This window comes from Stegostoma tigrinum, chromosome 27 (assembly GCF_030684315.1).
Source record: "Stegostoma tigrinum isolate sSteTig4 chromosome 27, sSteTig4.hap1, whole genome shotgun sequence".
In the NCBI taxonomy this organism is placed as follows: domain Eukaryota; kingdom Metazoa; phylum Chordata; class Chondrichthyes; order Orectolobiformes; family Stegostomatidae; genus Stegostoma; species Stegostoma tigrinum.
The window spans coordinates 8,912,788-8,928,893 of record NC_081380.1 but is presented as its reverse complement, the minus strand read 5'-3'; the positions used below and the strand labels follow the sequence as shown (position 1 = coordinate 8,928,893).

The window sequence follows — 16,106 nt, the reverse complement described above, 5'->3', positions numbered from 1 at the left end:
CTACAGTTGACCGAGTACAGCACCAACATGATGCACTGTCGCAACAGCAGCAATACTTCTGAAACACCACTGACAAGAGGTAGGTGAGCTATCACCCAGATACTATAAATGGCCTTTAAAAGACAGGATGGAAAGTTTCTAAAGCATTCTTGTAAAACATTTCAGCTTGAAGTACTGATTATGAACAGTAATAAAATTTATAAAAAACCATTGAACACATTTACAATGATTTGATTCAAGGTTCCTCACCCTAAAATGTTTAAGCAGTTTACCAGATATGTAACCAAAATCAAAGCACTTTATAAACCCCTACACCACATACTCTCACTCTCACCATATGTGACTTTCTTTGACCCATAACTGAAGTGCAAGCTTGAAAAATGACAAATGTGAAACAGGCTGACAGTTCACTTTTTTGGTCATTTATGAAGGGGAAGGGAAAATCAACACTTCCAAAAAAAAAGTCTGGTTTTCAAGTAGTACACTGAAATGTTTCTTCGAGAAAACAGGACTTGAAGCCTGATGTTTCAGAAGAGCAATCCATTGCTCAAGACGTAAATTTTCAACAAAGCATTACAACTGTCAGCAATTTATAACCAAGGCAGTTGTTTCAACTTAAAAGCAAACATCTATCAGTTCAGGAAGCTGTTATAAAGACAGATTACGTTCAGCAATTTTAAACACCAGGCCAACGTTAGCATTTTGCTGCAGGGTGGCTTTTAAAAAAGTTCATGGTTGATGTTGCTGGTAGACTGTGCTCTGATAAGCCAAAAGAATTGAGAAAATTAGTTTGCCATTAAGAATTATTATGTCTAATGTCACTGAAGATTTAGCTATCGTATTAAGAAATCACAGTGCTTCCCGATAATTTAATTAGCACAAGTGATGTCTATAGCATTAAAAACACCACAGGACTTCATTCTTGTCAGACAAATTAACAAATTTAAAATCAAGGATGTTTTATTTTTAAAAATGAATGAGGCACACCAACAGCGATTGAATTTCTTAGATTATATTGAACATCTGAAGCTCCCATGGTGTGAACTGGCAAACATAACCACAGATAAATTGTCAAATTTAACTGGACTTATTAAAAAGCATCAAGGACAAAGTTGTATCAGAGATAATGGGAACTGCAGATGCTGGAGATTCCAAGATAATAAAATGTGAGGCTGGATGAACACAGCAGGCCAAGCAGCATCTCAGGAGCACAAAAGCTGACGTTTCGGGCCTAGACCCTTCATCAGAGAGGGGGATGGGGGGAGGGAACTGGAATAAATAGGGAGAGAGGGGGAGGCGGACCGAAGATGGAGAGTAAAGAAGATAGGTGGAGAAGGTGTGGGTGGGGAGGTAGGGAGGGGATAGGTCAGTCCAGGGAAGACGGACAGGTCAAGGAGGTGGGATGAGGTTAGTAGGTAGCTGGGGGTGCGGCTTGGGGTGGGAGGAAGGGATGGGTGAGAGGAAGAACCGGTTAGGGAGGCAGAGACAGGTTGGACTGGTTTTGGGATGCAGTGGGTGGGGGGGAAGAGCTGGGCTGGTTGTGTGGTGCAGTGGGGGGAGGGGATGAACTGGGCTGGTTTAGGGATGCAGTGGGGGAAGGGGAGATTTTGAAACTGGTGAAGTCCACATCCACTTGATGACATGTCCATCATGGGCCTCCTGCACTGCCACAATGATGCCACCCGAAGGTTGCAGGAACAGCAACTCATATTCCGCCTGGGAACCCTGCAGCCATATGGTATCAATGTGGACTTCACCAGTTTCAAAATCTCCCCTTCCCCCACTGCATCCCTAAACCAGCCCAGTTCATCCCCTCCCCCCACTGCACCACACAACCAGCCCAGCTCTTCCCCCCCACCCACTGCATCCCAAAACCAGTCCAACCTGTCTCTGCCTCCCTAACCGGTTCTTCCTCTCACCCATCCCTTCCTCCCACCCCAAGCCGCACCCCCAGCTACCTACTAACCTCATCCCACCTCCTTGACCTGTCCGTCTTCCCTGGACTGACCTATCCCCTCCCTACCTCCCCACCCACACCTTCTCCACCTATCTTCTTTACTCTCCATCTTCGGTCCGCCTCCCCCTCTCTCCCTATTTATTCCAGTTCCCTCCCCCCATCCCCCTCTCTGATGAAGGGTCTAGGCCCGAAACGTCAGCTTTTGTGCTCCTGAGATGCTGCTTGGCCTGCTGTGTTCATCCAGCCTCACATTTTATTATCAAGGACAAAGTTGTGTTTTTTTTAAAAAAGAGACAAGCCTAAGAAAGAGCATTTTTTTTTCTGAATTATATTACAGCTGGAGCCCCAAGCCAAAGTGTCCCAGACATTGATCATGTGCTATTGCACATTAGTCAACATAATGAGTTACCAAAAGGGGGAAATTAACAACTGCTAACCCTCAAGCAGCAGCAGGCAGATAATGCAAGAATCCCATGAATATACAGATTTTCCACACAGTATTCAGTGTCTACACTGATTAGTTAGACAGACAGTCAGTCTCTGGTGGGGTAGTGTGATTAAAAACAAAAATCAAATTTCTAACAAATGTTATTTGCTGCCGGGGCTGATGATCACCTGGGATAGTAAGCAGCATGCATTGCAGCAATTTGCCAAGGGTTCTTCAATAGTACCTTCGAATAAACTTACCAGTACAGGTAGGCTGTACCCACTAGCCTTTACAATGTCAGTGGATGCCGCATGCTCCATCTCAATGGAAACCTTGGCACAGAATTAACCATGGAAAAGAGCACAGAGCCAGGATTTATGTCCTTGTCCGAGGCCTACAGCTGATCACTTACAGCAGATCCAGGAACAGGCTTCCTGAGAGGTCCTGTGATCTAAAACAACTCCTTTCATCCACAGATTTGCAGCTGCCTTTGACTTTATAATCCGTTTCTGAAGCAGAGAAAGGAATCTGTAGCATTGCAAAACCAAGATTTTCATCACCATGCTATCATGTCCAGAAAGGACCACAAGAGGGCTCAAACCAGCAATCTTCTGATAACACTAAGATGCATGCCAATATTTGAACATTACCATTAGATCACATGAGAGTAAAACACTTTCCAGAGTTACAACACCCTGAAGTACACTGAGAGACTCTTTGGTGAGGTCTGAAGCACAACTTTAACCCCTTTGTATTTTTGAATTACCTTGTTCAGACATGTTATGATAGACTATGTGGGACAAAACCCTAGACTTTCTGGCCTGTACTTCCCTGTATTCACTCATCTATTGAATCTGTTGGGGCCATTCCAGTACTTGGGGAAAGATTACACAATCAAAACTAGCACATCCATTCTTTTGTACAATGCACTTCCTTGTTTAGGCACGAGGAGGAGCATTTAGCAGGCTTACATTCTCACAGGTGAACAGAAAACAAGCAGGTATTTGCCTAGCTTTGCTCTTGAATGCACTACCTAAAAAGGATTGAAAAGCAGAGAGACAAACAATGGACAAGAGGCGAGTAAAATAACTCATGAAAATATTGTTATCCAAAAGAATTATGTACAGGATTCCCTGTTCCAGAATGTGTTCACTTGCCTTCCAGATATCTTTTCAAACCATTCCAAATGGACGTGCGTGGCAGGAAGTGGGGTGAATCCACTTCTGATTTCCCTTCATTAGCCACAGTCTTGTCAAACACAAACTCATTGTGAAATCCTACACACCAAAAGGCACATTTCATACCGAGGTTCCAGGTCACAAAATGTAGCAATTAGAACAGGTGGAAAACCTTTAAATTTAAAGTAAAACTTTATTCAAGTGTAGTTGAGATTTCTGATGTATAGCATGTTTTTGTGCAGATACAAGAACCAATCAGCAGAATGTTACGTACAAGTGGTATAATGCCTACAAAACATCAAGGAAGAAATTACTCAAAGCTTTACAAAACTCTGCATTTATTTTCTATTACCTAGAAGAACACAGGGAACAAAAAGTCACAAACCGAATTGTTGGGCGATCCACATGAGCGTGTGTGGCCCTCACTAAGTATGACATATATATAAGCAACAGTAAAATGCAAGTCTCAGAAGATGGAGGGTCCCTTCGGCAGTCTTCCACTTTTATTTTCACTGCAGAGGACCCTGAATATACTTGGTCAATATTGGTCCACATTTAAATTGACACACCCTCCAGTATGCTGACCATTAAAGCCAGTTCAGCTGAAACCAAAGTGTGGTGTAACAACATTAAGCACGAACATAGATTGAACAGATATAAACAAGGCGGCCTTCTATTTCCCCATGTAGGAGGAGATTACAAGATGGACGGAGTGGCAAAGTTCACTCAAACCCTCATCTATTGTCAGATTTCACATGCTGGTACAACATGGTTAATGAGTTAATTAAACCTAGTTGAAAATATTTGAACTGAATCATACACTGAATATTTGGACTACATTTAAAACAGAATTTCATCAAAACCCTCAGGCTTGAAACATACAGAAGGGAGATCAACTTCTGTATAAACAAGCAACAGAAGCCAGAACTGCTTCAAATGTGTCATAATATACTGTGCCAGAGGCATGAATCTTAACTGGCAAGAAAACTCAATGGAAGGGGACAGGCTAAAATCAGAAACTGCACCATGTGACACAGCAATCTTTCATGCTGTAACATGAGTTGAGCTCAAACCTCTGGGACCACTCCTAATATTGTTTCTCTTAAAAAATATATACTTTTGATTGTCCTTTCATGAAATTCTGCATACTTTAAAAACACAGGAGGTTGATAAAAAGGAAAAACAGCACTCAAAGTACAACAATAGGCTTTAGTGTTTACTGCAGGTATGTGGCTAATTATTTCATCTCCGAGACAGTTACAGTCATGAAGATTTAGAATTTATTTTTACAAAAACTCCACACGACGATGCCATTCCCACAATACCTAGCAAACTGCTGTAAAAGTTCCAAACAACAGTTGAGTTCTTGACTTTCTCCCAGTCATCATTTGTTTCATTTTGTAAGCCATATCCTTCAAACTGCTGTGAACATTTCTACACTTATAGACAATAACATTTGTTAAAACAAAAATTGGAAATGATATCCCAAAAACAAGAATTTAAACTTCCCAGGAAATTTTAAATAAATGCAGTGAAGCTATTCTGAAAATGCAATAAAAGCTGCAGCCACCAAATAAAGGCATCCTTAATTTTTCTGGCTGTCCAGACACAATTGGAGAGATTTTGAGGTTATGAGCTCATTATATACACAATTACTGGTTTTAATGCAGACGTTTTAGGTGCACCTAAAGTGTCAGATATTCCATCACGTTAAGAGATTCAGTATTAGGGCAGCACCCTTGGTAAAGCATAGCTCAGGTCTCGTATTAAGTCAAGTTTAAGAGAACTGAGTTTGGGAATATTCCAATTGAACTCAAGCCTTCAACTGGTATGAAAGTACCAAGTGCTGTCCCGGGGTTGACCCTCCGAATATAGCACATATGCCAACCTGACTCCCAACAGACAAGGTGCACATTCAACCGCCGAGACTTACTAGACGCACAGATATTGGTCAGAATCAGATCAGAACTGTTACAGAACTTGTGCATTTTGGGAATAGGAATGATTTCTATTACTCCAAGAATAAAGTAAGCCTTCACAAACCAATTAGAAAAAACATTTTTCTTGGACATTCATATTACTACAATAAACACCACCTTAGCAGATCTAAATTGATAAATTTAAACAGCATCCTACAGCTTACTGCAGTTGATGACAGCCCTCAGCTCATTTTATTGCTTCTGTTAACCTGCATCTATTAACTGGTTAAGTCTGATAAATAGGCAGTGACATCATATAGACTCCATGCACTTTTCCACTAATGTCATCAAGTTTGGCTGTAGGTTTGTATTATTCAAAGGCTGTGGTAACATGCACAGACTTTAGTTTTATGGAATGTTATTTAATAGCCAGTTAGACTTGAATTCAAAAGAAATTTCCCCTCATAAATAGGATAATGAGACAGGAGGCACTATTCTAAAGGAGTAGGCATAAATCAACAGCATCATGCTTTGGTTTACCAAATTCAGTTATCTGGAGGGTTTCTCAAAACAAACTGAACAGCAATTTGCATTTATTTGAATATACTTTACACACAGAAAATGCATTTCAACTAATGTCAGTTGTAAGATTTGCAATGGCACTGAAGGTGAAGTACAAAGGATGAGCATTTATCGATGGCTTCACTAAGGCAAGTTTTGGTTGGGCTTTTAATTTTCTCCATGTGGCATTAATAGCTCCTTTTCACTGAATCAAATATGATTCCAGTATAGAAAGAGGCCATTCAGCTCAATACCAAGACACTGCAATCAGCAACAGCAACTCACCTGTACTTTCAGCTTCTTGCCAAATCCTTCATTAAATATTACTGACAGCTGCTTTATTAAACATCTGTCAAAACCAAATGAAAAACAAAGTCACGTTTGGAAAAGAAATAGAAACAGAGGGGATTTAAAATGTTCTTGAAGAGATGGGCATGTAATGCAGTGCATTAGGATAAGGCTGGCAAAAACAAAACTACAATATATGTTTTTAAATAATAACCATTGAATTTCACTACAAACACAACTTCACTCAGGTGAAATGATAGCATTGATGGCAGAATTCAGAACAAAATCTAGCTTCTTCGGAACAATTTTACACACAATTATATTCCCTGGTAGAAATTCCTAAAACAAAAATCGACACCTGAGTGAATAACTGTGGACAAGCATATGGACGTACATGGAATAGTGTAGGTTAGATGGGCTTCAGATCGGTACGACAGGTCGGCACAACATCGAGGGCCGAAGGGCCTGTACTGTGCTGTAATGTTCTAACCCTGCAAATTAAGAAAATAAAACTGCTGTGAAGACTTCAAACCAGAAATTGTTAGTTCCCAATGTACCAGGATGAAGTATATTCTACCGAATGAGCAAGGCCAATGAGGCAACAGAAGTGTGAAAACAGAAGTATGAAGGCCTACCTGATTAATCTTCATTGCCCTTATCAACATTTGTATCATATACTACACCACTGACCCCTAGCATAGTCAAGTAATCCCATTCATTCTTTGGCAATCAATGACAAAACAAAGACTGAAGATTCAGAGAGTGATACAGTTTGCTTTTTTGCCACTTAGGATTGTTTTGGAAAAAGGAACAAATTTACAACCAATGAAAGAAAACAGTGTTCAATTAGATATAAACATGAGAGGGTCCTGTGGCAGCCTTGCCATTTTGTCATCATAGCCATTCTTCTTCTTTCCAGTAGAATGCCCTGCAGCCTATCCAAGAGTGATTTCCTCTGCAATGAGTCAGTAGAATACATGGGCAATATATGTAAAATTTCTAAAAATGCTGAGTGGAATTGATAATTCACAGTGGACTGACAGTATAAAATTAGATGACGACAAATTCAAATGCTCAGAGGGATGTGGAGAAGAGCAATACTGCTGCATTAATTAACATACATATGGACGGTTGCTTGGGCTCCAAAAGTATTACGCTGTTGTGATATATAGAAGGCTTACTTTCCTATCAATGCTCCAGAGTCCTAGTCCTTTGAATGACACTGCCTGTCAATTTTGCCTCATTTTGGTGATATCCAGGGAAGGTTTATGGAAGTGAAATAGGAGCTTTCATAAGACAACACTGTATATTGAAAAGCACATTAACAACAGAAGGTCAGATGGCTGATTTTTTTAAAAAGCAAAATGAGCAAGGACAGATTTTAAAAAAACACATAAAGCCTCTCCATGTGTTTTAAAAACATCAGGCCCCCGAGAGTGCAATCCCAATTGTTTGCTTAGTATCTGTAAATGGAAAATGAAATTAAAAGCTTTCATTTAGTTTTTCTTGATACAATATATTTACCACATTCATACTGTCTGACAGCCACCAGCCACACATGATGCTGTGAATATTAAAAGATGCAGTGATTTCAGATGTTGGCAGTTCAATTAAACTAGCTTCCCAGTTTATTAGTAGGACCTTTCATTGATAGCACAGTGACACTTAACAAATAATTATTTACCAAGTTATTTGTTAAGTGACAGAAAATCAGATCACATTGAACTGCATACATTAGGTTAATGTGCAATGTCCAAGAGAGCATTCAATAGATAAAAGCAGTGTGTATGTCAACAATTATTTTAATCACCTCATGTTTACATTGTTACTGGCTATTTCTCAGTTTTCTATGTCATTCCTTTTTAAAAGTTTATATTTACAAAATTCACAAAGCAGTTTTGTTTTAAAAAAAAGGTAGGCTTAAAAAAATGAATCCAACTTTTTATGGATTGAAATCTTTTTGGATGGCAGCATTTAATTTTCCTTGCTTTTGATTGAAATATTCAAAGATTTTGCACCTAGACATGAGAACAAACGAAAGTAACAGACATGTGGATGATATTGCCCTGTTGTCATTAATTAAAACTAATAAAAACTAGCAATAAAACAACAGACAGGACAATATTATGAAAACATGTAAAAGGGGAAATTAATTTAACTGCTGCCATTCGTGTGTGTGTGTTTTGGAGATCCACTTTGAATTGGCAAACCAATCCACATTATTAAGGGTAAACAACTAAATGTTTTCCTAACAAACTACTGAATTAAAGCAATGATCCTGTGTGTTTATCTATTAGTCAAGAGAACAAACACTTTTCCAGCTAAAAAAATTAACTTTGTGCTTTAACAAAAACACTCGCACAGTTGATTTTTCCAATACCGATGCCAACATGAAGTCCAATGTCATGTTTCATCTTCCTAGTGAAATGACTAGTGGTGTAGTTTCAGGGAAAAAAAATTAGATGGCAGTTTTAAAAAAATAAATTCAGTGTGTGCCCTTTTTATTTAAGTGACCTTTTGAATCCTGTCTTCATACTAAAAAGGACATTCCAAACTTAGAGTAAACATTTTCCCAGGAGCCCTGCACATGAAGGAAGACAGACATGCTAAAAATGGTAGCTCAGAGTATAAAAGTAAACTTTTTTTTAAAATAGGAGGAGAAAAGAGCACGAAGGATTTAAGCACACATGCACAAAAAAAGACCCCTCAAATCCTGGAGGAGATTTTCTTAAAGTGGTATTACCAATTTTAAAAATAATTGAAATTGGATCTCCAAATTTGAATTTCCTTTGCATTAAAAACTGAATATTCTTAAAACTCTTTACAAACTAGTGCAAGAGGTGGGTTTAGTTTCTGCTGGCTACATTATCATAGAATATTTCTTTAATAAGATGCTAAATAAAATAATAGAAAATACATTTAATTTTCTAGTTGATATAAGAGTTTAACCACAGGAAATTCACAGAACAAGTAACCATGTGATGTAAACGTCTATGACACTGTTGCTAAAATTGCTTTTGTACTAGTCTCACGTGCGGATTTCCTTGCACCATTAGTATGTAAACAGATGCATCATTGTGTACTTATATAAAATTTATTTATGCACACAATTTGAATTCAGAGTGCACACATGAAAATGATAATCCATACTAGGCCAGCTTCCCTCTGTGACACCACAGCATAAACCAATACCACTGAAGCCAAAAGTTAATTAGAAATAAGAAGGCTAGACTTACAGAAAAATACTTTTGCTGAAATTAAAAAAGAAACATGTCCCCACTATAAAACGAGGAATAGAAACATCTCGTCTATAATCCTTTAAGAAACATTTGTCAGGTGTTGTCACACTAACAGATTAAGCATACACAGTTGACTGTTCATTTTACACATTCAGATCTTCATGTATGCAGCATGACCTATTAACCAATGTGTTTGAGAGCTTGCACTGCATAAACAGTGGAAAATGCTGCACTGTTTAAGAGGAAAAAAAAATTTTGTACAACAGACCAAGAAAGATAAAATTTCTTTAGAATATCACACAGGTTTTCAGTTTTTTTTTACTGACGATTTTATCTTTGGATCAAACAAAGCCGTCAATGTTTTGGTTTTATGTATAAATTTAATTACACACCCCTTAAAGTTTAGACTATTTCAAACCCAACTTTAACAATCGCCCTATTACTTACAGAAAGCAGCAGGTGCCTTAGTATAAATGTACAGAATTTTACAACTGCTGCTTTAATCAAGTACCATCTACATTCTAAAGAGTGTAGGTGTGGCAGAAATTTAGTACATTCTTGTACAATAAATTTGTTTTCTTTGTAAAGATGAGATATACAGAACAGATATTCTGTTTTAGCCATTAGACAGCATGCTGTGACCAGTACTTGAAATCCTTTGCTGCTAATATTTGTAGTAAGCAGAATACAATTGAGGACAAGCAGAGGGTTTACATTATTTTCAAAGCCAGATAAGAAGCAAGGCTGTAAGGAAAGTCCTCCATTTATCAAACATTTACTCACCCTCTCCAACAGTGCATAGACTAATGATAGAAGCTTAAAGATGGGTGCATGGTATTTGTTTGACATAAAAACATTTAAGCACAGTGGAAAATTGAAAAATGAGCCTCTTATTAAATTTAAAAAAAAACAAAATGAGAGTCTTTGCTCCAAAGGAGGAAAAACCTACAAACAGGCAATGTAAGAAATATTAAACATCCTGAACTCTCAAACTCCAAAAAGGGTTTTTGAAAAATAAAAATTCAGGTAGATTTTTGAGAACCAGTTCAGTTGATATAAAAGTCTTCTCACCAGAGAGGGCAGCAAACTAATTCACTTGTATAACATTTACGGTAGTGGGCATATTTGCCAGTAAAACACATATCCAATGTTAGGGCAAGGCCAAACAAATAAAACAGTGTTTTCTCAGTAAGCAGAAGTAAACCTGAGTTTGTATCAGTTGTTTCTTGAAAGGTGTGGCATGCCAAACTGCTCATAGTGTTTCTATTTAGTTCTGTTTTTGGCAGCATACTTAGATTAAGAAAAATTCTGCTATCGACAGATGCACTTTAAAATTTCTCATTGTTAATGAACCAGTCATGTTTACAGTTTTACATAAACAAGCTGTACGAATCTTTCTAGCACAGGGTAAGTTTGGGTGGGCATGGTTAATTACAATTAATGTTAGTTATTAAAAGCAAGTGCTTTGCACAACACAGATGGTTTCATAAAAAGGTCTTATTTTGTTGTTGCACTGACAATGAACCAGCTTTGAACTTAAGAGTATTGTGTTCCTGAGCAGTGACTGCATGATGGAATATTAATAAGTTGGTACAATTGGTGTCAAAAGTCCTACATGTTTATTTATCTAATGGTCTAAAACAGTTATCATGTTTCCATTTTGTCTATCCTACTTAAATGAGATAGAACAACTACTGGTGAAGTTGTTCTTTTCAAAGTAATAATTTTTAAAAAATGCAATCACTGCACATTTTGCATTTCTCAGATTAAAACACCACTTAATTAGGCCATGAGGGCTGCCATGGTGCATTTTTAAACACTATGAAATATGCACAATATCATTGCAGATTATTAATAAGTAAAGCACACCCTACAAAACACAACTTTGTAATAAAACATGTTAGACAACACAGCACACCCGTTTTTCACAATTCTGAGCAGAACTAGAATGTCACAGCAATCAATTTGGCCTCAATAAAATGACCTAGAATGTTTTGATCAAAGGAATAAGAAGTCAGTGACAAAAATCCATAACAGGAATGAATGAAGTCTGTTATTACCAGGAATTATTTCACTAACCAGGTTTTGCAAACTGACAACTTATTTTTCAGTATTAAGATAAACGTGCTGACTCTCAACCTATGCATCATAGGTTAAAACTGAAGTGCAGCAAAATGGAATGTCAAAGGAAACATCATACACTTCTTCAGAAGTGTAACTAAACAACACTTGTTGAAAGTACTGGTATTATTTTGGACTCTCCTCAAATTTAGACTTGGAGGAAATAGTGACTGTCTTTTCCAAATTAAATTGCAGCCCATCTTTAAGCTTTGTACTTTTTTTTCCAAACATGCATAATATCTTCATGTTCCGTGTATTTTTAAATATTCCCTAAATCTACCATATCACCGTTTTCTCTTCAAGGGGAAAAGGAGAGACGAGGAGGCGGGGGAAGAGGTTTACTACTAGAGCATAATGGTCAGAACCCTGTATTTGCAATACAAAAACAATTTTTTTTCCAAAACCATGCTTCATTTTCTAAGTGAAGGCAATTACACCAGTAATTACCCCCCCAAAAACTGTACAGCAGTCACTGGATCACTGACTTTGCCGGCAGTGAACGACATGATCATCATGACGACTCCAGACTATCAAGGCATGGCCCATAAATACACGTACACCCCAAGCAGCAGGCGGAGGCAATTCTGAAATAATATATTTGCACTGTCTCCATCTGGACTCAGAGGAACATTTCAGCAAGGCTTATGGGTGTTCGGGAGGCTATTTTGTCAACTGTAAACTTCTCCTCTTTAATAGTTTGTCTTCCATGAGTTCAAAGGGGGCAACAGCTGCCAGCCCTTCCACAAGCTGCTGACAGGCTTGGGGAGAAATCAGTTTGCAATTCCGAAGGTCAATTCGAGTAAGATTTGGGCAGTCTTTAAGCAGCAATAGGCACTGATCCGTTATTCGATTGCAACCTGGAAGAAAAAAAATGTTGAGAGAATTAAGACAACAGTATTTATTGACAATTATTAATTTAATACAGGCATTTCTAAATGAAAGCTCTTTTCATTCCTTCCCTTAGTTTCAGCACAGCAATGTCAAGCAGACATCGTAATTATTGATGTGTCTGCTAATTTGGTATGCAGTCCATCATCTTGGTGCTAAGTGCAGGTACTTTTACAGAATTGCACATTTTTTGTTTGTAAACAGTACAGACTGAGGCTATTTCGCTCACTGTAGATAAGGTGTAGAGCCGGATAACAGCAGACCTGTCAGCATCAGAGGAGCTGGAAATCTGACGTTTCGGGTCTGGACCCTTCTTCGCTCATTGTATCTGTGTCACCTTTCCAAATGAGCATTTTGTTTAGTGCCATTTTGCCCATCTTCTCCCCATACCGACACATGTGGCTACTTTTCAAATAAATGCCCATTCACCTGTGAATATCTTGGTCAAGCACACCTCCACCATTCACTGGCAGTGTATTTAAGGCCCCACCCGCTCATTGTGAGAAAAACCTTTTCCTCATATCACTTTTGTTCCTTGTACTAATCTCTAACATCCACACCATCAGTATGTTCAGATTACAACAGTCTATACAGAGGCATTTCTACTACTTAAACTATTTACTCAATCAGTTAGTAAAGCTTAGTCTTTGTTAATTACTTAGTATGATCATCACTGTGGACAACCAGTGAATTATTTAAAAACTACAATAACACCATTGCCTGAACTGGCTACATCTTTAAGATTATACTCATCCATTCAGTGACTATAAAAGAAATAAAAGATGTTGGTGAGATACTAATGATCTTTTTACCTGAAAGGTCAATTTCAGTCAGTGTTTCTCGTATAGACGATCCAGGCGCCGTCAGGAGGGCGATGGACTGATCAGTCATATGGTTGCACTGGCTGAGGTCCAGCTTGTTCAGCATTGGCATGTGACGAGTCATCAGTGCCAGTGAGCAGTCAGTGATGTCCAGACCAGCTAAGTGAAATTCTGTCAGGTTCCAGAGTTTGCTCTGATTGTGGTTCTGACCTAAGGAAGGCAGAGAAAGGGTAGCTGCTTTCAAAAATCATGTTGAGATTACAAATATTGACACAATCACAGACACAAAAGTAAAAGATTTCTAAGATAATAAACTCAAACATTTGGAAGCAGAGTAATTTCAGACATCAGCAAATGCATTTTATGCAAAATCAAAATGGTGGACAAAGGGAAGTGGAGGAAGTTGTAATAAAAGATAGTAGGAACTGCCGATGCTGAAGAATCAGAGACAACAAGGTGTAGAGCTAAATGAACACAGTAGGCCAAGTAGCATTAGACATGCCATGCGGTAGGGTTAAAATTGTTACAGAAATAGTAGGAACTGCTGATGCTGAAGAATCTGAGACAGCAAGGTGTAACAATATGTTTTGTCAACTGCCTTGAGTTTTTTGTTTTATTAGGCTGTAACTTGATTTTACACTCTGACAGATCACCATGACAAATCTTCAAAAAGCAGTTCCATGTAGACTGCTTTGATCCTTTTCTAGATCAGTTAAGATGTTGTCACATAGACTTTAGCAAGGCCTTCATCAAGGTTCCACACATTAGACTGGTTAGTAAAGTTGTATCATGTGGGATTCAGGGTGAGCTTGCCAACTGGATACAAAAATCGGCTGGTTGGCAGGCAACGGAGGGTGGTAGTACAAGGCTGTTGTTCAGACTGGGGGCCTGCAACCAGCAATGCGCTGCAAGGATCGGTGCTGGGTCCACTGTTGTTCGTCATTTATATAAACAATTTAGATGAAAATATAGAAGGCATGGTTAGAAAGTTTGCAGATGACACCAAAATTGGTGGTATAGTAGACAGTGAAGGTTATCCAAGGGTACAATGGGTCCTTGATCAACTAGGCCAATGGGTCGAAGAATGGCAAATGGAGTTTAATTCAGATAAATGTGAGGTGTTGCATTTTGGTAAGCAAACCAGGACAGGACTTGTATAGTTAATGGTAGAGGCTTGGGGTGTATTCTTGAACAGAGAGACCCAGGGGTGCAAGCAGTTTCTTGAAAGTGGCATCATAGGTAAGACAGAATGGTGAAGGAGGCATTTGGCACACTTGTCTTCATTGGTTACAGCACCAAATACGTAAGTTGGAACATAATGTTACAGCTCTATAAGGCATTGGTACGGCCATATTTGGAGTACTGCCTACAATTCTGGTTGCCCAGAGATAGGAACAATGAGATTAAACTAGAAAGGATGCAAAACCAATTTAAAGATGTTTTAGAGATTGGACAGTTTGAGCTATGGATAGCTGGGGCCTTTTGTCCCCCTAGAGTTTGGAGGCTGAGGGATGACCCTTATAGAGGTTTATAAGATCATAAAGGGGCATAAATAAGATGAATAGCCAGGTAATTTCCCCAAGGTAGGGGAGTCCAAACTAGAGGGTATAGATTTAAATGGAGGGAGAAACAATTTAAAACGGAACCTAAGGGGCAACTTGTTTCACACAGAAGGCGGTACATATACTGGAATGAGCTGCCAGATAAAGTGATGGAAGTGAGCACAATTACAACATTTCAAACAGCTACATGGATAGGAAAGGTTTACAGGGATACAGGCCAAGCACAGACAAATGGGACGAGTTCAGTTTAGGAAAACTGGTTGGCACAGACAAGTTGTGCTGAAGGGTCTGTTTCTGTACTGTATGACTATGACTGAAAAGCAACTGTTAATTCTGACTTGGATCTGAACCAAGATTTAATGCTGTATGTTTGGGCCTCATAAACCAGGTTCACTTTCCTTTTTAAAATCAAGCTTCCCACTTCTTAAATTATTACACTAAGAATGGATGTGGTTTTTGACGTGGTCAGTAGAGCATGGTGCAGAAAATGTTAACTGGATGCTGGATAGCAAAAATAAAAGAATATGAACATCTTAAAACACACTGACATCCATTTCCCATTATGTGGCAGTCTCAACTGTTTGAAGATGATGAAAATAATTATAGCTTAACAGACAGTAAGTCAAAATACCAGTGAAGAGTCATGCCAGGAACAGTTTAAATTCATACACATCACTGTACAAACAGAACTACAGTTCAGTGTTATGTTTTTCCCTACTGCAGTAAAATGCTAAAAAGTTGCCAATGGATTAGACACGTGTTAACTCTTCGAACTGACCTACTCTGCAATCTGTAGGTGGTGAAAGCAACTCTTTCATCTGTGAGTCTTTGAGGTCCTCCACCCAGCGAAGATCAAGCATGTGTAGAAGGGGGCAGCTCGCTGTACAAAGTGCAGAGATTGCACTCCAAATGCAACCTGCTAGTGCCAGGATTTTCAAATCTGTCATTTAAGAAAGTTTAAAATCAACTTAAAAAGTACGTAACAATACAGAATAGGCTGTTCATTAATCTTTAACCCACAAAATATCTGCAGACATAATTGAAGTAAACCTTCAAGTGATTGCTGCTTTCTGGATGATGTTCAAAAATTGCACAAGGTGCCATTTACCAGGACACTGCATTAGATGGAAAGTCCTCCATTCCAA

General features: G+C 38.6%; 1 protein-coding gene across 2 annotated transcripts in view; it reads right to left on the bottom strand.

Moving 5' to 3' along the window:
* Positions 1–3,883: 3,883 nt before the first annotated feature.
* Positions 3,884–16,106, bottom strand: part of LOC125464407 (lysine-specific demethylase 2B-like) — a 153,048-nt gene continuing 140,825 nt past the window's right edge. For both annotated transcript variants that reach the window (XM_059655238.1, XM_059655239.1), the window contains exons 9-11: positions 15,740–15,901; positions 13,391–13,609; positions 3,884–12,547 (exon numbers count right to left, since the gene is read on the bottom strand). In XM_059655238.1, the coding sequence (XP_059511221.1) occupies positions 12,351–12,547; positions 13,391–13,609; positions 15,740–15,901 (578 nt within the window). In that variant the 3' untranslated portion in view covers positions 3,884–12,350. The remainder of the gene's footprint in view (positions 12,548–13,390; positions 13,610–15,739; positions 15,902–16,106) is intronic.